General features: G+C 38.8%; 1 protein-coding gene across 1 annotated transcript in view; it reads left to right on the top strand.

The window, feature by feature from the left end:
• LOC127190912 (contactin-associated protein like 5-1-like) overlaps positions 1 to 26933 on the top strand; it is a 721994-nt gene that overhangs the window by 16018 nt on the left and 679043 nt on the right. The window contains exon 3 of the mRNA XM_051148186.1: positions 2695 to 2888. Within this exon, the coding sequence (XP_051004143.1) occupies positions 2695 to 2888 (194 nt within the window). The remainder of the gene's footprint in view (positions 1 to 2694; positions 2889 to 26933) is intronic.

Genomic DNA, 26933 nt, shown 5'->3' with positions numbered 1-26933 from the left:
CAAGAAGAGACTTGATACCCTATGAGAATATACAGGGAGAGATAATCCCCCCCCCGCAGGAACAGTCATAGGGGAGGGGAATAATGGGAAAATGGGGGGGGGGGAGGAATGGGAGGATACAAGGGATGGGATAAACATTGAGATGTAACAAGAATAAATTAATAAAAAAAATTTAAAAAAAGAGGCATAGATTGGCATGTTTTTTAAAAGAAATCTCACACACACACACATACACACACATACACACACATACACAAACATACACACAAACAAAAAAAACCATATTCAATGTACTATGTACAAACATATAAAAATTTTCAGTAATGTGCTAGAGACTTAATGTCAACAAATGTGTCATTTCAAAAGACTAAGATTTCACATCTTCAAAGATATTTAGAGAGTTCATCATTTCTCTTATTTATGCCCCAAACCAAGAATACTTTCTGACTGTGTTATTAAATCTTCTAAATTATTTTACTTATGGATGGAACTCAATAACTATAAATAAATCAATTATAAACAAACAATTTAAATCCACCAAAAAATGTGTTATGCCTGAGCACTACATATCAGTTGATGTGTTGATTTACTAAATTAAAATGTGTATTCATGTGAAACAATATACTGAAATTTGCTCCCTCTTTCAACAATGTGGTTCTCAGGATTTACATCAGGTGGTCAGGCATGGGAGCAAGCCCTTTCCACAGTGTATCATGTCCTCAGCCTTCAATTGTCTGGGGAGTAGATACAGAATATTCCTCTGCCAAAGTAACACCAAGGAGCTGGATTTCTCTTAACTGTGTTTGAATCCTGACTGTCTGATGTTTTAAATTTTCTGCATTTCTTTCTTCCACTATGATAGGAGAGGGATGCAATTTCTATCAACAGAAATGATTCAGGGAGTGAAAGCAGACTAAACACAGTAAGGTCCGGTCTACAATAGCTGGACCACAATAAATATGATTCCTATCCACACTATGGAGTAGCTCAGTGTTACAATGGCAGCATGCAATGGTGCAGACACCAAATATCTTTCCCAACAGTAGTTCTAGCCCTATCTAGTATTTGTTTACTCTCTGTGTCATGGGGACAGGGAATCAAGGAGGCAAAGAAGATAACTGGAAGTCTGTTTACCACTTTTATTCCTGAGAACTTGGACTTGTGGTCATAGCTTTAATAGTATGGAAAGCTCCAATATTAAGTTGCACCGCCTCCTGGCACACACATACATATCACACACACACACACACACACACACACACACACACACACACACACACACAGCTCTCTTTCTACAGAAATAGTGGAATGTATTTGTATAATACAGTACTTGCCTTGTTTGTGGCATACCACCTACTAAGCAGAACATATTTTGGAGTAGATGACAATCATGGGTTTCTGTCTTTCCATGCTTTGAATGTTATTTAGGTGGTGTAAATAATAAGAAGCTTATCAAACAAGAATAATAGAGACTAGCTCATGTGGGAAGACCGTCCCCACAATCAACATATGTCTTAAGATCAGAAAGGTTTCTGCCTTCTTTTCCTAGCTCCAGTATCAACATATTTAGTCCCATATGGTGAGGGACTTTGCAGTGGTGACCAGGATACATAAAGGCCCCAAGCCACCAAGCTGAGGTCGGAGTAAATGCTATTCCACTTGCTGGGAGGTAAAGTAGAGCACCATGAGCGTAGGCATGTAAGTCTAAGAAAAAGTTGAATCTATTACATATTCATCCATCCTTAGTTGTACTTTCCCCTCCTGTTCTGAGAAAAATGATTTATTTTCTCCACACACCTGTCCATCTCATAAGATACTGCAATGCTCCTCACTTCAGGTTCCAGAGCATTTGAGAATCTACATTCATTGAAAGTTTATACTGATCTGTTTCTTCTTACTTGGGAACGAGACAAAAACCTTAGGTCATGACTATTTTGGTTCCAGGAAAAATGAATGCTGATTATCTATAAAGTTCAAATTTCATGAATAATCTGGAAGCCAAGCAGCTGTTGCAAAGTCTTTGCATGTCTTGGTACAGAGGGTGACATATGAAATATGCCAGGCCTACTCATGCTCTGTGGTTATGTATAAACCAGCCCCTGCTCTGTTCCCTATGCATGGACATGGGTATTTGCATAACTGTCTGTTTCCCACCTTTCCAGTCATTGTTATTCTGGCTTCCATTTTAAGCTTTACTGTCTCTGTTTTTGAAAGACTTTATGAGCAGCTCCTAAGACATTCTTTCCCCTGTGCCTGTGTTGTAACTTCTTCTGTACATGCTTTCTTTGAACTTTCTTTTCCTTTTACCCAGCATTCACCTTGTGGAGAATAAAGGTTTAATAATTAAATGATGCCCAATGAATGTGAAATATTCAATTAATGTGTTCTTTCAGCTTTGAGCCCTAAGTAAGATATGGGTCTCCTGGGAGGTTCACTGTACATTTTTGGACAGAGAAAAGAGTGAAAAAGAGAAGAATGGGAGAAGGAAGGAAGGGGAGATGGAAGGAGGCACCATAAACACTACACCTGGAACTCTTACTTACAGAGTAGATATTTGGTTCTGAACGTACTAGGAGTCTAAGTTGAGAGGCAGGGCACTGTGTCTTGATTGAACTTTGTTTCACTGATCTTTGACATAGAAAATGGTGACTTTCTAAGGCATTATTACAAGTCTTTCTTTTTTTCCTATTCCAGGAACTGGTGGTTGGTCCCCAGAAGATTCCAATGCCCAACAGTGGCTCCAGATGGACCTGGGAAACAGAGTGGAGATTACAGCAGTGGCTACACAGGGAAGATATGGGAGCTCTGACTGGGTGACAAGCTATCACCTGATGTTCAGCGACACAGGCCACAACTGGCAACAGTACAAGCAAGAAGACAGCATCTGGGTAGGAAAAAGTTTCTTCTTGAGTGAAAAAGATGAGAGAGGTGTGCTAATGCTAAACAGTGAGTGTTTCTGCCCTGTTATTGTACCCAGATTCTGGTTGTTTAATCAACATCATCTGACCTTTTAGAAATAATGAGATTATATCTAGATGCTAGTACCAGTGTAACTTTATGCAAAGGAAATGAGATTATCAGCCATAGAGATTTAATTGTGTTCTTTCCTTTATTGCAACTGTGATAGTTTTAGGACAGAATCTCTTAAGTCATCTATAAAAATACGGAAACCAGCTCACAAAATTTGATTGTCAGTAAGATTGTGTCATTGGCTATCTTACTTTCTTTAGTTCATGGTGCTGTGGCAAAATTTAACCAACAAAAGCAATGTAAGTAAGCAAAGACTTGTTTCAGCTTACAGTTCAAGGTTACCATCCATCATGGCAGAGAAGTCACAGGTACAGGAGCTTGAGGGGGGTGGTCACATGGCATTCATAATCCAAAGGAATAATGAATGCTATGCCCTTGCTCAGCTAAATTTTTCCACTACTATACAGTTGAGGATCCTAGCCAGGGAATGCTACCACCCACAGTGGGAAGGTATTCCCATCTAAATTACCAAAATCTAGATAGTTTCCTACAGGCACGCTCAGAGTCTCATCTCTCAACTGACTGTAAATTATGTCAAACTGACAATTAACATTCACCATCATATTGAATGAAGATATATATGCATATATATATATATATATATATATATATATATATATATATATATATATATCTCGTTATATAACTTACTCCAATAAGCCAACTATGTCATTTGTCCAACGTTGCTCAGTTTGGAATTGTGCTTGAGGAATCTTTACTTTCTTCTGCTGTGCTGAATGCTGAACAGCCACCATTAAAGGGTCTAAGAACATTCAAATGTAGAAAAAATTGCAAAGTTTAGGCACTGGGAGTAATTATCAGTTTGAGAGTAATACACCTGCTCTAAGTTGTAATACAGAACTTTCTTCCCTGAGGCAGCAACACACTTGTGAAATTTGTGTCAGTTAACATTATCAGGAAACCATATGGCAAACAAAGTAGAGATAAGACGCACAGGATGACTACCTGGAGATGCCTCTAGAGGCTATAGTTTGGGGATTCGGAAGGTGACTCAGCAGGCACGGTGCTTACCATTAAAGGATGAGGACTGGCATTCAGATCCCCAGAACCCACAAGAAAGCCAGGTAGATGTAAAGGCATCCTTATTATCCCACAGCTCTTGCTGGTTAGCCAGACTAGACAGTGACTAAGTAGGTAAAGAGGGGTAGGAAAAAGAGATACCAGATGTCATGTCACCTTGGGCCTCAACACCCACGGACACACCTATGTAAGCATGCATGCACATATGTGTATATAAAAAAAAGAGAAACAGAATGCCTTGGACAACTAGTTTTAATTTAGTAGAAAAAAGTCACAGATTTCATCGAAATTAAAGTAAAATGTAAAGACCTCTTGATGGATATCAGTCTTCTCCTCTCAGAATGGTCTTGGCTACAGCTTAGACTTCAGTCACTGCATCTTCTGCTATTAGCATAACCTGTCAAAAAGAATGTGTTTACTGCATATATCTAGCCATTGGACAGGATATTCTCCACAGGTAAGTGGAGAGTGGGGCCTGACTTTCACACAAACTCTGGTGCTCCATATTTTACCATGTCTCCTGGATGAGGAGGCCTGGTGGCACTCAGAGGAAGGATAGCAGGCTACCAAAAAGAGACTTGATACCCTATGAGCATATACAGGGGGAGGAGGTCCCCTTAAATCAAAGTCATAGGGGAGAGGAGCAAGGGGAAAATGGGAGAGAGGGAGGAATCGGAGGATACGATGGATGGGATAAAAATTTAGATGTTTTATGAATAAATTAATAAAATATATTTTTAAAAAAAGAATGTGTTTTAGCTACATTGGTGTTGTCTGCCTATCCACCATGTGGAACCCTGAAACCAGGAGTAAACTAAGCATTCTGGTTAGTTAGCAAACATGGAATATTGAAGATCAGTATGGTCATCCTTATTTGCCTCAGTTACATCAGCTGGAATATTCTCACCCACATGGCTTTTCATTTTGAAATTTATTCTTTGAAGGCTTTTCTTTTCTGTTTTTCAATATTGAAGTCCACATCAATTTTTACGGATTTGTGCTTGCTTTGCTGTTTAGTTTAGAGTGAAAAACAAGCAGTCTTTCTGCCCAAGGAAAAAATTTAAAATTTTATGTTGACTTTAGAGGGGAAATGGAGAGGGGATTATTTATTCTCTCTGGAGTTTTCTATAATAACTGGTTCTTTTCAGACAGAGTTGTACCTTTGAATTATTTTGTTTCCTTGTACAAAAAGAATCAAAGTCTATTTTCTTCAGATCCAAGTGCCCTTCTTTTAGTCTTTCTGGGCCTCAGGATAAGTTTCAAGGAGGTGTAGCTCTGTGTGTGGAAACAGCTTGCCCATGGTTCTAAGCCAAGCTGGAGGTATTAGTTCATTTGACTTTTAAAAAAAAATTTTGCAAGGTAAACAGCACATTCTTATACATCTATGGAGAAATATGTCTCCATACAGAACCATTTTGTATTTTTGTTGTTTTTTTTTTTTTGAAAAACAGCTGGAATCTCCAAGGTTCTTAGAGCTGCAGGGTAGAAAGAGAAGACTGTTACCACCCTAGCCCACCATCCCTCAACAGTCTTGACACTGACCAGCACCACTAAAACCATTAAGATTTTTATTAATAAGTATATTTGATTGTGAAATTATTGTCTGCTTCTCCTGTATTACTTTTTAAATTTTTCAAAATATTTTTTCTTTTTTCACTTGAAACATGAACTTTTTCAGACCTATTCTGGAAGAATAATATTAGACCCCACTGTTTAGTTTACATCCTGCTAAATATGTAAGTAAGAAATCACTAGCTACATCTAGCTGTACCTGTGTCTTGCAAATAATGCCTAAACTCTGAAACGGTTTGGGAGAGTCTGTCAAAATTGTTTTACAAACATTTCAAAAAATATGTAGAGATTACTTTTTAGCTAATATTGGAACGTGCGTCAAAACATGCTGTGATTATGAGAGCTGGCATAGTAAGTGGATTATTTGCCATACAGGGGTGAGGATCTACGTTCCATTTGCCAACATATATGTAGGTATATATGTAGGTATATAGTCTCTCTCTCTCTCTCTCTCTCTCTCTCTCTCTCTCTCTATATATATATATATATATATATATATATATATATATATATATATATATGTATGTATCATGGTGACACCTACTTATACCCATGGCTTAGGCCAGTCAGATAGGTGATTTCTTGGGCTTGCTAGCCAGGCAGTCTAGCCAAATCAGTGAGTTCCAGGATTAGTTAGAAAAATTGACTCAAAAACCAGGCATGTTGGCATACGTCTTTAATCCCAGCAGTTGGGAGGCAGAGACATGAGGATAATTGTGTGTTCAAGGGTATCCTGGTCTATAAAGCAAGTCAAAGACAGCCAAGGCTAATATGGAGAGATCTGGTCTCAAAAAAACAAACAAACAAAAACAAAACAAAACAAAAAGATGACTCAAAAAGATAAGGTGGAGAGATGCTAAGGGATATATGTAATATTGACTCTGGCCTCAACACACAAACAAATATGCATGCAATCATGCACATATACACACAATAGATGATGTTCATTTTTCTTGTGAAAATTTATTTTGAATTTTACTTTGGGAATTAGATCACAGATTCAGGGAATCTGAAATAGACAAAAAAGAGGTTTAATCATAAATGTATAAATGGCTCAACTTAACTTTCCTCATAACCCCAATACTTAATCCCATTGATATTAAGTATTGGTTTCTTTAAGGATGCTGCCCTGGAGCAATAGAGAAATACGTTTTTCTCAGTCTTTTAAGGATTTCTTTTGTTTGTATGTGTGTGGCATGTGGGAATGTGTGGGCATGACTACTGACATGAATGTGGACTAACACATGTGTTCAAATTCCACATTATATTTTCATATGTGTACATGGGCACTATTAAGTATAGAGTCCCATGAATAGTATTGTAAATGCATTTTTTGATGGTTCTTACCTTATACTTTGAGGCAAGGTCTCTCACTGAGCTCAAAGCTCACTTTTAAACTAGACTAGCTAGCCTGCTTTTTCTAAAGAGCACCTGTCTATTTCTTAACCATTTAGTTCTGTGGATTAAAACTCTCTCCTCCTTTCTTTTGAGGTGAGCACTGTACCTGGTGAGCACTTGGAGCATGTGTGTGTGTGTGTGTGTGTGTGTGTGTGTGTTGCTGGGGATGCAACTCATGGCCTGAGGCATTCCAGACAAGATTTCAACCAATAGCTGTACCCTGATGCTCACTTGGTCATTTGCAGAGGCTTGAAGTTTGATGTGCTTTAGTTTGTAAATTTGCTGTTGTTGTTGTTTGGTTTGCGTTTTTCTTGTTGTTGTTGCTGTTGTTGTTGTTGTTGTTGTTGTTGTTGTTTTGCTTTGTTCAAGGCAGGGTTTTTCTGCTTATCCTTTCCTGTTCTGGATCTGCTTTGTAGAATAGGTTGGCCTTGAACTCACAGTGATCTACCTGCCACTGCCTTCCAGAGTACTAGGTTTACAGCCCTATGACACAGTACCAAGCTTTTTATAGTTTTTAAAGTAGGTACACCAAAGAATACAAACAGTGTGTGATATCAGCTTATCAGCACTGAAGAGATGTATCTTATTTCAAGTTCACTGCAGGATAAGAACCTTTAAAAGACACCTTTGCAATAGGCAAAAATCTCTATCTGCTAAAAATTCAATTTGGAGAGCTTTTGGTGTGGCACTGTGTGGATCGTTCATGATATTAGCAAGCAGAGCCCCTGCCCACTAAAGGATAAACAATAAAGGTATCACTTGGAAACAAAATTTAGAATCCTAGTGGATCTGAAGTATCTCTAATTTGTGGTGTACACATGACAGATGGATGGAAACATTAGTTCTACCTCAGAGCAGCAGCCTGAGCCAGTGTGATATTCTTTGCAAATGTTGGTTGGGCGCACATGTGTTAGGTTAGAGGACAGCTGCAGAAATATCTTCTCTTCTACTTTTTGTTTTCCAGGGTAGACTCCATGTCATCACAGTAGAAGAAATTGCCTATTCCCACTGAGCTATCTCCTCAGCTCATGATAGGGCCTTTAGTGAAGCAGAATAAATGAGGCAATTGACATTCTTGATCACTGTTACAAATGCTTCAAAAGTTACAAAAATTGCTTCTGTGATCCAATCTATGGCTCTCATACTTCAAAGTCACCTAACATCCTTGTTGAAGTGAGCATTACTGTCCCTTCTTCTCTTTGTTCAAAAGAAAACACAAGTCAACAAGCATAGACAACTGGTATCAGTCCTGGTGTTTAAAATTTCTCTGCCTCCCAGTCACTTGCTTTTCCTCTTCATTTTAGCACTTACATTATCAGTAATGGCATGCACTTCTTTGTTATAATTTGCTTCATTTCTTTTATACAAACACATTCCAAGAAGATTCTTTCATGTGAAGATTTCAGATAAACCTTAACTGCTGGTAGCTTCTTTGTCCTGGATTATGCACACATTAGGTCATCTACTTTAGATGAGCTGTTCTCTCACATCTTCCTGAACTCTATTCAGTCCTTGAAAGACTACCTTGCAATGGATTCAGGTAATTTTTATAAGAGGACAGCGCTCTAGCCATCCTTTGTGTGATAACATGGAGACACTTTGCAGAAAGATGTGCAGTCAATGGACAAAACTTCTGGGGAGAAACAGGAATCTTGAAGAGTCATGACCATGAAGAAACAAAGAAGTTTGCAGGGCAGTACCTATGTAATTGATTACTCTAGTTCAGATGACAACCTCCCAATGTTCAAAGTGACTTCCTTGGAAATCTGTTCCCAGGACATGCACTTCTGTGGAACAGGTATTCTTCAACCAGAACTACAAACATCTGGTGAGCACATCATTTTACAGTATATCAAAACTTAATCAGTTGCTTCTATTTTAGAGAAGACAATGAGATTTCAAAAGCCCAATGTAGCTGGACTCTTTCACATGTAATAAAGCAACAGGGCCAGTTTATAAACTCAGCTCTGCCTGTCCATGATGTCTAAGCCCAAGCCAGTAGGTAAGAACTTAGCTTAAAGGGATAGTCTGTTAAGACCTAGTGGCCTGTGATAAAGGAGATGAAGCAGCCTTCACCAAGATCTCAGAACACAATGCTCAGCTAAAACAAAACAGAAACCCAAACCCAAGCTTCTTTGGAAGAATCTGGTATGGAGTGTATTTTGGTTTTGTGAGAAGATGTGGTGGGCAGAATGATGCTTAATATTTGTTCCAACTCTGCTTCCTGACTGTTGCTAAAATGTGAAGACCCACCTACCTCCCATTCCTACAGCCATACACCTATGAGGAATTATATCCCTTCAGAACATAAGCCAGAGTAAATGCTTCTCCTTGAAGTTGTTCCCCATGAGCTTTTTTGTCACAGCAAGCAGAAAGGAAACAGATACACTAACCTTTCACTTTCCTCTGAATATCCTGAGTTTTCTTCAGATTCATTTTGCATTTTGCTTTTTACAAAGACCAGACACATGATCAGTCCAGTACTTGGCAGTGGGTCCTTCAGCCAGTGCAGTATGATGAGCTGTGATTTCTTTAGCTTTCTGGAGTCAGTTCACACATAAAAGGCTTGGTCTAGTTACCTCGCATTTTCCTTACTTGGGGTCAATTGAAACAATGGATTACACATTTCAGTCATCAGTTCCCCAATTTCATGCGTGAGCAATTTGCAAATTTTCTGGGAGATGCTATTCTATCTTCTTGATTTACACCCATTATTTTGCCAATTTTCCCTAGCGTGTACTGATTATTGATCACTGTTTGATATACTATCTTAAGCCTACCAATTTCAGAAAACAATTTGAGAGAAAGAAGCTCATTACTATCAAAAATCATCTCTTAACTTCTCGTTATATGCCTAAGACCAGGCTGGATGCATGAACAGACTTAAAGATACCATCTCTTGATTTCCTGTATGCCTAGAACCATTAAGGGACTAAACCATGCCTTTTCTGTAACATGGTCCACATTCTAATTTGTGTGTGTGTGTACTACACATCTGTGCATTAGAAAGTAAAGGCAGATGTGGTGTGTTTTGTACCGTCTGTCACTTTCTGACTTAGTTTCTTGGACAGATCCACTCAGTGAAACTAGAATTAGGCTTGTTGCCAGCAAGCTCCAGCGATCCTCTGTCCTCAGTCTCTAACAGCCCTGGGGATATACGTAGGCACAGTATCAAATCTAGTTGGCTGTTTGGTTTGTTTTATTTGCTTTATGACCATTCAAAAAATCGATGCATATACATAGACCTTCATGTGTGTATAGAAAGTACTATGATACACCACAACATTTCCACAATCTTTGTTTTAGCACCTTTAAATAAAGTAATAAGACTACCTATAACAACGTACCTAATTAAGATACTAGCTGTGATTTTTGTGGCATGGAACACACTGTGTAGACCAAGCTGTCCATGAGCTCACTACTATTGCCTGCTTCAAACTCCAGAGTGCTATGAGTAAAGGAACAGGGCACCACGTTTGGTGACTGCGAGAATTTTAAAGATGTCTCTCTCATTTGCTTTCTCACACATATACATTTAGAAGTGTTAATTTTTGAGTTGAACTCATTTACGTTGAGGGTATTGGAAAAGGCTTAAGAAATTATGTTATCTTTATTTAATACTGCATAATATATATATGCAAATACACACACACACACACACACACACACACACACACAAAGTTATGATACTTGGAATCACAATTCATGCCCACAAACAAAATCCATTATCTACTTAACAAAAACTTCAGCTCAGGTTTGTAAAAACTTTTGAATTGTCAGTTGAGACCACGAAACTAAAAATAATATAAGATATTGTTATTGTCCTTGGTGTTGGTTCTGTTTCTTACCAATTAAACTTTATTCTACAACCCAACTAGCTTACACAAGAAGGAAAAAAGGTTAAAGGGACAAAAAAGTGAACCTTCCGGTATCCGATCCACGGGACGGGTCCTTAGGTGTCTCTCTGGCCTGCGTGCTGTTCCAGCCTGTTCCCTGCCTGTTCGCTGCTCCACTTGCACTCCAGCCTGGTCTGAACCTGTTGTTCTCTCCTCCCCACCTGCCTGAGTCACGTGGGAAGGGCGGTCTCCTTCTCCCATTGAGGGTCAATTAGAAAGACAATAGTCCAGGTGGGGTCCCCAGGTCTGCTTCCTGAGTTCCAGGCCCAGGATGGCTCCACTCAGTCTGTCACAATGTATTCATAGGGTGCCCCAAGGGGAAAGCCCGCCAAGACTGGTTCCACCTGTGACAAAGCTTAATCTTTCCCACACATCCCACAATTTTTTAAAAAATTAAGAACTATATACCCACATATACATATATACATAATCATCAGGTATCAAATACACAACCAAGTCCTTTTATACTTGTTAACCTGAGTGAAAGTATTCCACTATCCTACCAAAGAGAGTCCTTTTCTTTCATGAGAAATTGCAATTATCAATCTACAAATGTGTTTTTAATTCTTAAACTAAAGTTTCTAGTAACACTGTGGCTATCTAGTCTTCAATCCCATCAGAGACTCAAGAAGGAAAGTCTAATAAAGGGAAGTGCTGGTGAGCAACTTCCAAGTTGCATAGGACAGTGAAAGCAGACCACATGGATAGTCACCAGATTCTCTTCTTCATTGGGGCAATCAGTCTTCAGCCTTATCGGCCCAAAACATCCAACAAACTGCTTTTTAATGCAGGAAATCTGATGGTCTGGTCCATCTAGCCTCTTCAAAGCTGAACAGTCAACTTTCCAGCATCACTGTTGATCATTGCAGACAGTCAGCCTGTCATCAGCAGTAGAGATAAGAGCAGTTTCTCAGTCCAGTGACCATTCTGTCACCTGCATCTCTTGAAGCCCCCATCTTCAATGATGCAAATGGAGATGCAGCCAGGAGCAGATGTCTCTCTCTGTCAGGAAAGCCTTCATCGTTAAATGCCATATTCTGTGGATCTCTGAAGAGTTTGAAGACCAACTCTATCTATTCTTACAGTTATCAATCTATTCCTTTGAAGACATATGCAAGAAATTAAACAAACCTGCTCTATGACAAAGTAAGTTAGTATCTAGTAGGATTTCAATGTAACTAAATACCAACTTTTATCCCTGATCTTCCTGAACAGATTATTAATAGTTTTTCATAAGACATTAGTGGTTCATGAAAAATACATTAAATAAACATTGAACAAAATGAAGTTAAGTTTCTAACATACAATATATAATATTTTGTCAACATACAACATACAATACATAAGGCAAAAATGAATGACAATATACAATTTAAGTTCTTATCAATGTGAAGCCAAAGTTGAAGTCTTAAATTTCCATCAATCAAAAGTCTTACATTTCCATCAATCTACAATACCAATGTAGGATTTTTGAAGTTAGTAGATTCAATAATCTACCTTTTATTTTACAAACCTGTATCCTCCCTTCCTTCCCCCCTTTTCCTTAATATTAAAAGGGATAGAAAGTAAGAGAGAAAGAAAGAAGATAGAAATCCCTAACTGAACTTTTATTAATTGTAACTAACCCGGTTAGGCAAAAATGAGCATTGGTAACCCACCAAAAACACACATCTTACCTACTGAGAATGGGGGCATTGTGTTCTCAAAATTACTTTATGCTGTTTAGGAGAAAAATCTTTTTCAGGTACCCTAGAAAAATAATATCCTGGCCAAGTGCTGGAAAAGCTAGTTGTTTTTGTCCAGTTTTTCGGCTAACCGATTTATTGTTAATATGCATGCAATTTCTGGAAGAAGCAGTAGTGCCAGAGACAGAAGTTCCATCTTCATAATTGTCCTGTTTTTTGCTCTGAAAGTAAGCAGACTTTTGAAATCATTAGTACAGGTATCTTAGTCCATATATAATTTTTCAAGCAAACATCAGTTGAGGCACTTTGCTTGAGGTGCCAGAGGCATGCTTTTGAAGTTAAATCACCCATGCTGCCTGCGCTTCGTCTTTAGCATTGTCCTGCTAATTGAAAATAATACAGGGCTCTACCTGCATATCCACCAACAGGACAGAAGAGGACATTAGTTCTCCAAGCTGTAAGAACCAATGTCAAGTTGTTAAGAACCAGGTAACTCTTAAGATTCACTTGCTATATGGTCTGATCTAATCTTTATAAGTTTAGTTGGTAGCCATATTTTTTCACTCCCTGTGGAAACATACACATACCCACGACCCCATCTCAAAACTACTCCAGGTTTCCATTTCATACCTGACAAGCCCTTGTAGAATATTGGTTGTCCCATCTCCTCAGTTTTTTTCTATCACCCAATGTCTCTCTTCAGGTGAAGTCCCTTCATCACTAACATTAAGAAAATTTAGAGTCAAAAAAGCATTATTTAATCAGTCCCTGGGTGTCTTCACCCTTCCCTTTTGTTTAATAAGCATTTCTTTTAAGGTACGATTAGCCCTTTCCACAACTGCTTGTCCTGTGGGATTGTGAAGTATACCAGTAACATGTTTTATATTATAATACATAAAGAAAATTTTCATCTTAAGGGACACATATGCAGGAGCATTGTCAGTCTTAATTTCTGCAGGTATTCCCATAAATGCGATTATTTCCAGCAAATGAATAATCACACAGTCAGCCCTTTCAGAACTTAAGGCAGTTGCCCATTGAAAACCTGAATATGTATCAATGGTATGATGCACATATCTCATTTTTCCAAATTCTGCAAAATGAAACACATCCATCTGCCAAATTTCATTCCTTTTGTTACCTCTAGGGTTAATTCTAGCAGGTAATGGTAGTTAACTATATAAGGAACATGTAGGGCACTTATTAATTATTTCTCTGGCTTGTTGCCAAGTGATAGAGAATCTTTTCTTCAACCCCTTACCATTGACATGATGTTTTTCATGAAATTTTGAGGTTTCGAATATATTACCTATCAATAATTTGTCGATCTCTTCATTTCCTTGTGCCAATGGACCTGGTAAACCTGTATGGGATCGAATATGAGTAATATACAAGAGATAATTTTTGCTTCTGATGACCTGTTGCAGTTATATAAATAAGGTAGTCAATTCTGTGTTATCAGGAGTAAATTCAGCAGTTTCTATATGCAAAACAACTCTTTCAGCATATTGAGAGTCAGTAATTATATTAAGAGATTCAGGAAAATCTAACAATACCATAAGGATTGCATATAATTCTGATTTTTGTACTGATGTAAATGGGCTTTTAATCACCTTAGTCATTTTTCCAGACTTGTAACCAGCCATACCTGATTTATTTGCATCAGTGAAAAAGGTGGGTTCCCCTGAGATTGGTGACCTCTTTACAATACTTGGAAGGATACAATTAGTTCTTTTTATAAACTGTATACATTTGCTTTTTGGGTATCTATTGTTAATGTCTCCCAAATAGTTACTACAAGCTTTTTGCCAATCTTCATTAATTACCTATAATGACATAATCTCAGAATCAGTAAGAGGCACTACAATTTCTGCCGGATCCATCCCTGACAGTTGGCGCAACCTTATTCTTCCCTTTGAAATCAATTCAGAAATTTTCTCTATGTATGTTTTCAATTTTTTGCTTTGTTTATTTGCCAGGAATATCCATTCTATGATTCTGTCTTCCCTTTGCATAAGAAGCCCAGTAGGAGAATGTTTCGAAGGCAAAATAACCAGAATGCAACCAAGTTCAGGATCAATTCTATCCACATACACCTTTTGAAGTTTTTGCTCCACCAGAATTAACTCCTTTTCTGCCTCAGTGGTTAGACACCTAGGACTGTTTAAATCCGAATGCCTTTGTAATGTTTGAAACAAGTTACTTAACTCATAGGTAGCTAATCCAATTGTAGGCCTTAACCAGTTAATATCTCCCAATAATCTTTGAAAGTCATTAAGAATTTGCAATTGATCTCTACGGATCTGTACCTTTTGTGGTAGAATTTTTTGTTTAGTTATTTTATAGCCTAAATAGGTAATTGAATCTCCTCTTTGTTTTTTTCCCACAGCAATCTGTAATCCCCAGCATGGTAGAATTCTTTGTGCTTCCTGAAACACTTTTTCTACAACACTAGAATCAGAATCAGCTAGCAGAATATCATCCATGTAATGGTATATGATAGATTGAGGAAACTGCCTACGAATTATTTCTAAAGGTTGTTGCACAAAATACTGGCATAAAGTTGGGCTATTCAACCTTCCCTGTGGAAGTACATTCCAATGATATCTCTTCATTGGAGAATTACTGTTCAGAGTAGGTTCTGAGAAAGCAAACCTTTCCCTGTCCTTCTCATGTAGAGGTATGGTGAAAAAACAAACTTTTAAATCAATTGTAATTATATGCCAAGACCTAGGTAGCAAAGAAGGCAAAGGAATTCCAGGTTGAAGTGAACCCATGGGTTGGATCACCTTGTTTATGGCCCTCAAATCTGTTATCATTCTCCATCCACCTAATTTCTTTCTTACCACAAACACAGGGGAATTCCAGGGACTGGAAGATTCTTCGACCTGTTGAGCCTCCAGCTGCTCTTTCACTAAACTGTGAAGCACCTGTAACTTTTCTTTTATTAAGGACCACTGCTCCTGCCATGCAGGTCTGTTTGAAATCCATTTTAGGGGCAAAGTGGTTGGTATCACAGCAGTGGCCCCTCTTATAAAATTTGACACTCTAAACCTGAAGAGTTCTGAGGTTGGACAATGGGCACAGCTTGTGGTCGCCCCTGATCACTTACATTAATCTCTTCCCCAGAAGCGCGTACCAATTCACCCATAGTTTCAATCTTGTTTATCTCGGTATTTGCAGGAATAGTAATCTGAGTATCCCATTGTTGTAAGAGGTCTCTTCCCCATAGATTTATGGGAATGTCAGCCACCTAGGGTTTCAGCCTCCCTATCTGCCCATCTTGTCCCACACACTCAAGGAACTTAGTTTTATTTGAGATAACTTACCAATTCCTACAATTTCTGTATAAATCTTCTTAAGTGGCCAATTTTGGTTCCAAGACTTTCAGCAAATGATGGAGACATTGGCTCCGCTGTCTACCAAGACTTTATTTTAACACCATTCAATTGTATTATTAACTTAGGTCTCTGATCTTTAATTACTGTTTGCCAGAACACTACTGTCCCTGTGCTTCCGAACGGACCAATCCTTTCCACTGGAGTGGCTTTGCCCTTAATGTAAGGAAACAGTAGGAGTTGAGCAATTCTATCCCCAGCATCGATTTTCATCTCCTTTTTCACACATGCCATGATTTTTATTTCCTCCTTAGAATCTCCATCTATAAAACCAGGATGCACAATAAAACCATGAGAAGTCAGCCCACTTCTTCCCAGAACCATTCCTACTGTGCCTGAAGGCAAAGGTCCAAAAATACCAGTATTTAATTTGTAACATTCAACCTGGGGAGATAGGGTAAGAGACATATTTGAAACCAGATCCAAGGCTGCACTGCCTTCAGTAGCATACATTAGATCACTAACACTCAGTTCCCATTTTCCTTTGGGTTTGTCACTTCCTGACTGGCCAAAGGAATTTGGCTGGCATTGTTTATGGGGGCCCGAGCTGATGGCCCCGTCCTGCCGTTTCCCATTGGCAAGATATTGCCTTGCACATCTCTCTTAGACTGACAATCCTGAGACTAATGTTTCCCTTTTCCACAGCGACTACAGTACCCTGGGAGTCTTGGTATCTCATTACCATAATGACCAGAACCTCCTTGTTCTCTCCTACAAGTTCGTTTTCTCCTGGGTTATTGTGCTTTCTATCTTTACAGTTTTCTTTGCACATGACCAATTTTACTACACTTAAAACACCGAGTATTATGATATCTGGGCTCTCTGGCTAAAACTTGTCCCACAATATTATTTTGATACTCCTGAGAGTTAATATTAACTGTCTCCTTTACCCAGTCATCTAGTAGAGCACCTCTTTCCTATAATGGTCTAAGCACCCTCTTACATTCTGTATTTGTATTCTCATAAGCCATGATAACTTTTAATACCTGTTTGTTGTCAGAATCTGGCATCACCTTGTCCATAGCAGATCTTAATCTCTGCAAAAATTCTGTAAAAGGCTCCAGAGGTCCTTGGAACACTTTAGAAAATGGAATAGTTGTTATCCCAGGTTCCTCTATCAGCTCCCAAGCTCTCCAGGCTGCCTTACAACATTGTTCAATCACTCTATCTTCAGCTTGAATTTGTTCTCTTATGTTAGTATATTGTCCTTCACCAAGCAACTGATCTCTATTAATATTTATTCCCTGTGTTGTATTTTCTTGTTCTATTTTCATAGCCTCTTTTCGCCACCATGATAACCACTGTAACTGTTGTGCTGCTTCCAATACTGCTGAAATTAAATTTTTCCAGTCTTGGGGAACAAGTCTATTCTGAGTCGCCCAGCTGTTTAACATTTGTTTAATGAAGGGAGAGTGCATGCCATATTGGACGACGGATTCCTTAAAATGTTTTAAATCCATCATGTCTACAGGACGCCAGGCCATTTCATCATAACCCTCAGCTCCATTTTGCGCAAGCACATGTCTTAAAGTGACTGGAAAAGCTGAAGGTGTCTGGGCGACTGTGGAGGTGTCCTCCACTGGGACATTTACTTTCAAAGATCTTTTCATCAGTCTGGCTTCCTTTGCCTCTGGTTCCTGACCGTCTACACCATTTTTAACCAAAGGTGCCTTCTGCTTTTCCAGCCCTTCCAGTTTTTTCTGCATTTTGCCCATTTGTTCAGTCAAGTCAGTAATTCTTTCCAAAAGGATAGAGCTTATTGACTCTTCTGTTTTTTTTCTGGCTTTCCGGTCTCTCTATTTTCTGTCCTTCATCACTACCAATTGCCAAAAATTCTATCCGCTTTTCCATCCCTTCATTTTCTTTCCTCATCATTTCCATCTGTCTAGTCAAATCTGCAATCTTTTCCAAAAGGATAGAACTTAATGACCCTTCCAGCCCTTCTATGTCATTAGCCTTTCTTCTAATCCTTCTAAGCATGAGATATTGTAATAAAAGGACAATGAAAAAACAGAGAATTCCCTCTAGTATAAGGCAGGAAAGAGTTTTGCAACAGCAGTTGCGACTTTGCTGATACCCTGAAACAGCATTTCTGTACCTTCGAATACTGAATCTTCCCTCATACCATTAGGGACTTTGGGAACCCATTGGGCCCCACGTTGTGCGCCAGATGTTGGTTCTGTTTCTTAACGATTAAACTTTATTATACAACCCAACTAGCTTATACAAGAAGGAAAAAAGATTAAAGGGACAAAAAAATTGAACCTTCCAGTATCCATTCCATGGGACGTGTCCTTAGGTGTCTCTCTGGCCCGTGTGCTGGTCTGGCCTGTTCGCTGCTCCACACATGCTCCAGCCTGGTCTGAACCTGTTGTTCTCTCCTCCCCACCTGCATGAGTCACGTGGGAAGGGCGGTCTACTTCTCCCATTGATGGTCAATTAGAAAGACAATAGTCCAGGTGGGGTCCCCAGGTCTGCTTCCTGAGTTCCATGTCCAGGATGGCCCCACTCAGTCTGTCACAATGTATTCATGGGGTGCCCCAGGGCAAAGCCCGCCAAGATTGCTTCCACCTGTGACAAAGCTTAATCTTTCCCGCACCTTGGTGCCAGAAAAAGAAGGTTCAACTGTACTGCTGAAGACACCACAGACTTTGGACATAAGACTTGGAGGAGCCAATGTATATCTGATGTGGAAGCCCTCTGAAGACTATCTGTCACAGTGTTGAAATGAGCCATCAAAGCTGCTGCAGAGAAAAGTAATCAATATCCCTATTCAGCTGCAATGCCACAATGATAACTAATATGGCAAGATGTTCCTGAAGGTACAATAATAATATTTATGTCCTGGAAGTAATTAACATATGCTTGGGCATGGACTTAAGGCATGCTCAATAGGAAGGAATTCATGTTTGCTGCTGCAAACCTTGCCAGCTACCCATGGCTGCAGGGGCCATACAGCCTATAGAAGAACTTCCTACAGCCACTTTTCTAAGCCAGTGTAATGTCTAAACTGCATTAAGAATACTTATCTTTATATTCACAGAAATGTGCAGCTCTCAGCCCTCATTATAGAAGCAGCTTTTCCTCTTTTTCTTCCTCCTCTTCCTCCTCTTCCTCCTATCCCTCTTCCTTTTTCTTCTCTAGCAGACAGAGACCATTACAGAAGCCATGACTGGCAGCAATGCAAGATCAGTTGACCACAGAAAGCCTTTCCTCAATTAATACATTTATAACACAAGCCTACAACACCTAAGATTCAAAGAATATTGCAGATGAGTAGAAATACTATATAAAAATGAGGATATCTTCTGTGAGATAGTATTCTCTAAACAACAACAACCACAACCAGAAAAACTTAAAGTAATAGGTTGTGGGGTTAGGGATGAGGAGCAGAACTGGAAACAACTAAGGGGAGAAGTGAGAAACTAATGTAATTAAGAAATATTGTATGAAATTCTAAGAAATGAATAAACATATGAATATATATGCATATATGAAAATGTATTTATAGTAAAACTACCAAAGAACTGATAGAAGATTTTGTTTTTTTGTTTTTTTTTAAGTAATGAAGAACTCTGCAAAACTTGGCTATCAGTTTAATAGAGATCACCAATGCATAAATCAATTATCACCATGCAGCAGACTGGATTCCAGTTGTGCCAATGGATAGAAATGTAACATGCCCATAATTTAGCACATCTTCAGCACCAGCCATGGTAGTAAATTCAGGGCAGCTACTTCCTGATGCCCAGCTTTCATTACTCCTTACTTTCTGCTCACTCTGGTTTACAGCTTGCCTTGCAAGTAGTAGTAGGAAGTACCTGGAAATGATGTTTTATCTTCACATTGATTGAACTTTACATCACCAAGTATTGACTTCTGAAGCTCAGAGTTCTTGAGATGCCCCAGTTGTTGACTATGGTCTTTGGTGATCTGAGCTACTGTTAAGTCTAAAGGGACACTGTTGATAAGAGAAGAAACAGGAAGGAGCAGTCAGACCAACAGCAGGTGTTTGCTGCAGGCTTCTCTCTAGCTCTCTAGCTCTCTAGCTCTCTGGCTCCATACTTAGTCCAAATCTTCCAAACTGATGCCCGTGTGTTTTTCTCTCTTAATGTGAGAATTGGTTGTGGTGTTTCAGGGAACTTGCCTGCATGATTTCTAGCCTTTTCAGGAAGCTACTGGGTTCGCACATTTACACAGGTGGCACTTGAACACATTTCATGGTCAGTCTTCAGGATTAGTATTTACATGGACACTTTCTGTGAAAGAGCAGATGACTGCGGTCCCCATACTGGTTGCATTTGTAGTGGGATAAGATTCAGCAATTGATATCAAAAACTCGGATGATCTGCTCAAAATTAATTCTTCTAAATCCACTGTTAGGAAATTAATCTTGTTGTCAAAGTATTTCATATTTCCCAGGAAGTTTGATTTATAACATAATATTTTCAATATATAAATAAATTAGGATTTGAAGACCTTCTCCTTAGAATAGAAAAACAATTAAGTCAATATCTCAATTTTAACATAGGTTTTGCTTCTTTAAACTTATTGAATTGTAGTAAGTGTACTGTCTGAGAGGGAAAGTTATTTTTAGCTGCCTTCTTTTTATGGAGGTTTGTGTGTGTGTGTGTGTGTGTGTGTGTGTGTGTGTGTGTGTGTGTACATGTGTGTATGTTTGTGTGTGCTGATATGCAGGCATATGTGTGTGTTTGCATATATAGGCCATACGTCAAATTTAGTTGTCTTTCCTCCAGGAATTTTTGGAGACATGTTTCTCAGTAATCTGGGTCCCTTGAACTTGTCTCTGCTGCTTGGCCAGCAGAACCCAGGAATCAACTTGTCTCTCCCTATTCAGTGTTTGTATTACAAATGCACGTACCCACACTCACCTCTTCACATGCGTCCTGGGGCTCAGATGTAGATCTGCATTTTGCACACTAAGCACTTTAGCAGCAAAGCCATCTCCACCCCCATCACCGAACTTTTTAATACTACACATGCAATTTGTATTTCATCTATAAGCTGTTGTTTTCTTCTGTGTGATTGTCTCTGCTTTGAAGTTTAAAATAATCTGTGGAGCTGATAGATAATTAAATTGCTAGGAAGCTTAGCTTATTCTTTTTGAAAGTAATGGTGAATCTGACCTCATATGCCCTATAAATGGGAGATTTAAAAAATGTGCATGCCTCAAAATGTTTCACAGGGCTTGTTAAGGCAGAGTATGGCAACTTCTGCTTGTAGAACATCTCACCCAATAGGTCAGAGTTGGGATAAGAATTTACATTTCTAAAATAACATCAAGTGAATGTGAGGCAGCTGCTTAGGACCTCATTTTGTGAAGCTCCTTGTAAACCATAAGTGGATTCAGGCACTCGATTAGCCTTAACCAGAGATAAAATGGTGAAAATTTACTATTATTATTTTTTTATCAAGGATAGTGTTTATTTGACAACATAGTATTATTTCATACTTTTTTAAAATTAATTTATTCTTGTTACATCTCAATGGTTATCCCATCCCCTGTATCCTTCCATTCTTTCCTCCCTCCCATTTTCCCCTTACTTCCCTCCCCTATGACTGTTCCTGAGGGGGATTACCTCCCCCTGTATATGCTCATAGGGTATCAGGTCTCTTCTTGGTAACCTGCTGTCCATTCTCACGTATTGTGGTGCCTCACATTTGACCTTATCCCGTGGATGAGGAGAGCTGGTGGTACTCAGAGGAAGGACAGCAGGTTACCAAGAAAATTTACTATTATTAAAGCCAGTGTGTGGGTTCCAATTTGATAAGGTACCCAGAGGACACTGGCTCTCTATTTCTTTAATTTGAGCATTGTATACAAAAGAGGCAACAAGCATTTGAAGTCAGCACTTTTTGAGTAAACTGAAAGCTCAGTGGGGAAGGGAAAACTTCCTTGGGTTATGGAAAGAGTTATCCAGGCAAGCTCATTAAAGACAGTTAGCTCAAGGGCCTTACAGCAGACAGTGGAGCTGTAGGAAGAGCCTGGGGGAGTTGATGAGGCCTAAAGAAAATAACTATAGGCCAAAATCTAAAGCCCCAGGTATCTACTTGGCCTGTTGTCAAATAGAAAGCTTCCAGGCTTATAATGGGCTCCTGGAAACAAAAACTCTCCACAGATCTTAAAAGATAAAAGAAGTTCAAATGCAATTCATCTTCAATAAAATTATTAAGCTCATTATCACAATAGCAGTCACTGTTAAGAAGAGAAATGCGATAAAAACACCTCAAGACACTATTGCTATTAAGGTGGCGTTTGCTGTTCTTGCCCCATTGTGAGCCGCAAGCAGAGTGATAATGAAAAGCAGATGGATGCAGGGTAATGATAGAAGTAGACTAACTTCACAAGCAAAACATGATGGTATGCAGAGTTGCTGTGTTTCATGTCTATGCCCAATTCCAATGGCTCACATGGAGAAAATTCTTCCCTCTGTCTGACAGTATACAGATGGTTTCTGAACAACAGGGAAATCTCAAATGGTGCAACAAATTGTGTTAGGCATCCACAACTTGCTTGAAAATCATTATTTCACTCCCCTATGATTGTGACTGAGAGGGACCTCCTCCCTCTGTATAAGCTTATAGGGTATCAAGTCTCTTCTTGGTAGCCTGCTAGCCTTCCTCTGAGTGTCACAAGGCACCCCCATCCAGGGTACATGGTCAAATATGGAGCACTAGAGTGCATGTGAAAGTCAGACCCCACTCTCCACTCAACTGTGAAGAATGTCCTGTTCTTTGGCTAGATCTGGGTAGGACTTCAAAGTTTACTGCACATATTGTCCTTGGCTAGTGCCATAGTTTGAGCAGGACCCCTGGGCCCAGATCTGCCCATCATAATGTTCTTTTTGTATGTTTCTAGGACCCTGTGGATCCTTCTATTTCCTCATTCTCCCATGCTTCTCCCACTTAGAGTCCCAATAGGAGTGGAGTAAAGGGAAAATGGGAGGGAGGGAGGAATGGGAGGATACAAGGGTTGGGATAACAATTGAGATGTAATATGAATAAATTAATAAACTATATTAAAAATAAAAAATAAAAAGTTCTGATGGGAAAAAATAAAATCGTTATTTCATTCTGTAACCCATGAATGTATCAGCTTATAGATGAAGGGAATCGTGATTTTTTTTCTTCAAAGGAATCACATCCCCAGGGATGAAGAGATTGCTCATCAGTTAAGCAATTGTTAAGAGATTGCTCAATCTCAATCAGTTAAGAGATTGTGTTTCCACAGCTCTTAGTTCAATTCAGTTTCCATCAACCATGTATGCTGGGTCACAACCAGTTGTAATTCCATCTCCAGTGAATCCAATATGTGTGGCCACTGAACTCATTGCACTGATTTACACCACAAACTCTCTCTCTCTCTCTCTCTCTCTCTCACACACACACACACACACACACACACACACACACACACAACTAAAACCAAATTATAAAAAGAAGTGCCTTGATAGCTGTGCTGGAATTACCAAAGAAACCTGGCTCCCTCACTTCTTATCGTGTTTGATTATTTAGGGTATCAGGCATGTGTGAGGCATAGATTAAGTTGGTTTTACAGGTAAAGTGTGGTAGCTTTCTGTGAGCTGAAGACAAATGCATGGAAAGAAGCATCAAGAAGAGCTACCTGAAAGTTGGGAGATATATGATTTGGACTTCTCAGTAGGTCAAGTGATATGATAATTTATCCATAGAAGCAATGTTGACTTTATAATTATTTGGCTACATTGCTGAGTCAACTTTCTTCCTTTATGATAAGCCACAATGACAGAAGGCCAGACTTGTATTAACAGATTGAGAAATGGATTATCTAGAAGGGATAAGGCCTAAGCAGGCTAGGGCATACACACTGCAATAATGTTCTAAGTATCTTTGCTGGTGGTGGGTCCAGGTCAGGTAGACATGGGTATATTGAGTGCATAATCTCCTGCACAAGGAACCACATACTTGAGACTTACTCTAAATTTGCTGCTTCTTTGATATGCTTCTATTTGAGACATTGCATCTAGGTGAATGTTGTATTTTTGTGAGAACTGAAGAAAGCAAATACATGTAAAGATCTTACGTGGCTCTGAGAATTAAGAAGAGAAAGAGCACTTGCTGCTTCAGCCCTTAGATCTGAGCTCAACTACCAGCACTCATGTAAACTACCAGCTGTGGCCACACATATTTGTAACCCCAGGGTAGAGATAAGAGGATTACTGAACTTGCTGCTGCCAGTTAGTTACCCATACAATCAGAAACCCTGTCTCAAAAAATAAGTCAAGGGAGGATACAAGGGATGGGATAAAACATTGAGATGTAACAAGAATAAATTAATTAAAAAAAAAAAAAAAAATAAGTCAATGTGGTCGAGAAGAACATCTGATATTCTTCTATGAAATCCGCACACATGCACATAGATACACGTACCTGCACATACATGTGTGCACACACTCCCAAACCAGGAAATAAAGGTTTGCACCCACACAGGAGATGAAGTGCACATAGTATAAGAAAGTTAGCCCAAGCCAATTTAGGAAAGAGATGACCGTGAATCTGTGCTTGACAAACAAGGCCTTCTTAGAGTTTAGTATCTGGGTGCCCTTTCCATTGAGATGGCTTTCCCAACACCTTGAAATACTAATGCAGCAGTGATGCTGTGAATGTGAAAAGGAAAATGACTGCACCTCCAGGGACCCCTAAGTGAAGAGCAGCCTCCATGTCAAGCTCAGGGCAGTGCAGATTCTTCTGCAGCCTGGTCCAGAAAAAAGCAGCTTGATCAAAGAGCTCTGTTGTTCTGGAGTTCTGCCTTGCTTTCCCTGATACGTATTCTTGTCATAACTCAGGCATCTTTTATGTACCTCCCTCATCCTACATAGTAATGTCAACTTGTCAGCATTCTCATTCTGAGATGGACTTGTCACCTAATAATTTCTGAAACAATTAGATGGCAACACAATAAATGGCTTTGTCAGTTCTGTGTAATCAAAAGGCAAATTATCATGTAAGAAAATGCAATATCTTACTTCAAGTGACATTGTGGAGAGATTTTAAAACAGAGTCACAGTACTCAAAGTTTTGAGTTCTGTAAATTTGCAAAATCAATGTGTGAATGTTTATAAAAACTATTTTCTGAAACCCAAAGTCTTCCAGATGGCTGTATTTAAATATACAGATGTGAGTGATGAAATGCTACTTCTACTATGTGACTCTAGTATTTACACAAGATTTGACAGTTTTTTCAACACATACATTGCATATATGTATATGCGTGTGTGAATATACATGTGCACATAGACATACACACATTATTAAGATATATATTCATTTACATATATACATTTAAATCAAATGTATTTGTGCTTATATATTTAAATTTATTTATATGTATATAATACATTTAAATAAGTATATGCTTTTTATATACATATAAATTTAAATCTTAGCATGTTGCATTTATCTTGAGCTATGAATTTTAATATGTTAATTTTTTAACTTTTTTGATAATTGTAAAATATCTAGAAAAGGTTAGTACATAATCTTTTTATTAAAAATTTAATTTTTTAATGAGATATATTATGCAAAATGTACCAAAGTTTTGTAAGGTTGTAAGCAAAACCCAGTGTAACTGCAAAGGGAAACATCAAAGACACAATGTGCTGATTCCATCCCCACCAACCCCACCACAGCCTCTACCAACAGCTGTGAGCCCTGGTAAAAGGAAGCAGTGAGGAAGCTTGTTTCTAACTTTATGCAACTGTAGTGACATCAATTTCTTCCTTGGCTTAGTTAATTCAGAGGCTGTGATTAACTACACTGACAAAAACAACTTAAGGAAGAAAGGGCTTATTTTGTCTCTGTAGTTCTAGAATGATACAGTTCCTCATGGTTGGGAAGGCATGACAGCAACATGGCAGCTGGTCACATTACATCCTCAGTTAAGAAACAGAGTCTACAGAAGTGGGCTGTAGGACCTCAGGGCTTACTGCAGGGACTCATGTCCACACATGAGGCTTCACCTCAGTCTTCTCAAAGAGCATCACCACCTGGGTTTCTAGAGGTCAAGCAATGATCCTATAGAGGACAATTCACATTAAAAAGACAACAGTCAGAAAAGGACATAAATGTTCTTGAATTAATTCTTGTCCAGATTAAATATAGGCTAAAAAATATGTATCCCCATTGGCCTGTCAAGGAATTACTGTTTGATGGGGTTGTATGTGTTTTAGTTTCAGTGTCTGTAACTATAGATGCATGCCTGTGTGCTGCTGGTGCATGGGAGTAAGCAGGTCAGAGGATAATGTCACTATAGATTCTTAGGCTCTGTCTATTTTAATTGGTTTGAGACAGGGTCTTTCATTGGCCTAGGACACATAAAGCTATGCTAACTTGAAAGTAATCCCAGAAATCTGCTTTTATATGCATGTAGGACGATATCCTGATGTTTAAAAATGGAGTCTGGAGATTAGCAACTGAACTATTACCCTACTATGCAAAATGGCTTTGTTTATGTGTTTTTGATTGGCTGTTTCCCCTTCTTATTTGTCCCCTTCAAGCCCTATAAAGGAAAGTGTGTTATCAATATGTAGTGTGTGTTTCGGAGTGATGAATGTGCCCAGTGCTTTTGTAAACTCTTCTCAGAGCACAGGAGAGATAGAAAGTGCCCAAGTAGAGATGATCAAATAGAGTGGGGATGTAGCTCAGTGTAGGTATAGATAACTTACATGTTTGATACTGGTTAAACACTAGTATTCTTCAAAATGAAGAAAAAAACAAGACAATAAGTCCCTGGTGTCGTTCAAAAACACAGGTTCAGATTGACTAGCTGGACTGGGACTTAAAGAAGAGATATCCAATCTTCACACATTGGCCTTTCCACTACACAGGCATATGCATATCCCAACCAGTGCCTG

This window comes from Acomys russatus, chromosome 6 (genome assembly GCF_903995435.1).
Source record: "Acomys russatus chromosome 6, mAcoRus1.1, whole genome shotgun sequence".
Lineage (NCBI taxonomy): Eukaryota > Metazoa > Chordata > Mammalia > Rodentia > Muridae > Acomys > Acomys russatus.
The sequence above is the reverse complement of the archived record's forward strand: the minus strand, read 5'-3'. Positions and strand labels throughout refer to the sequence as shown.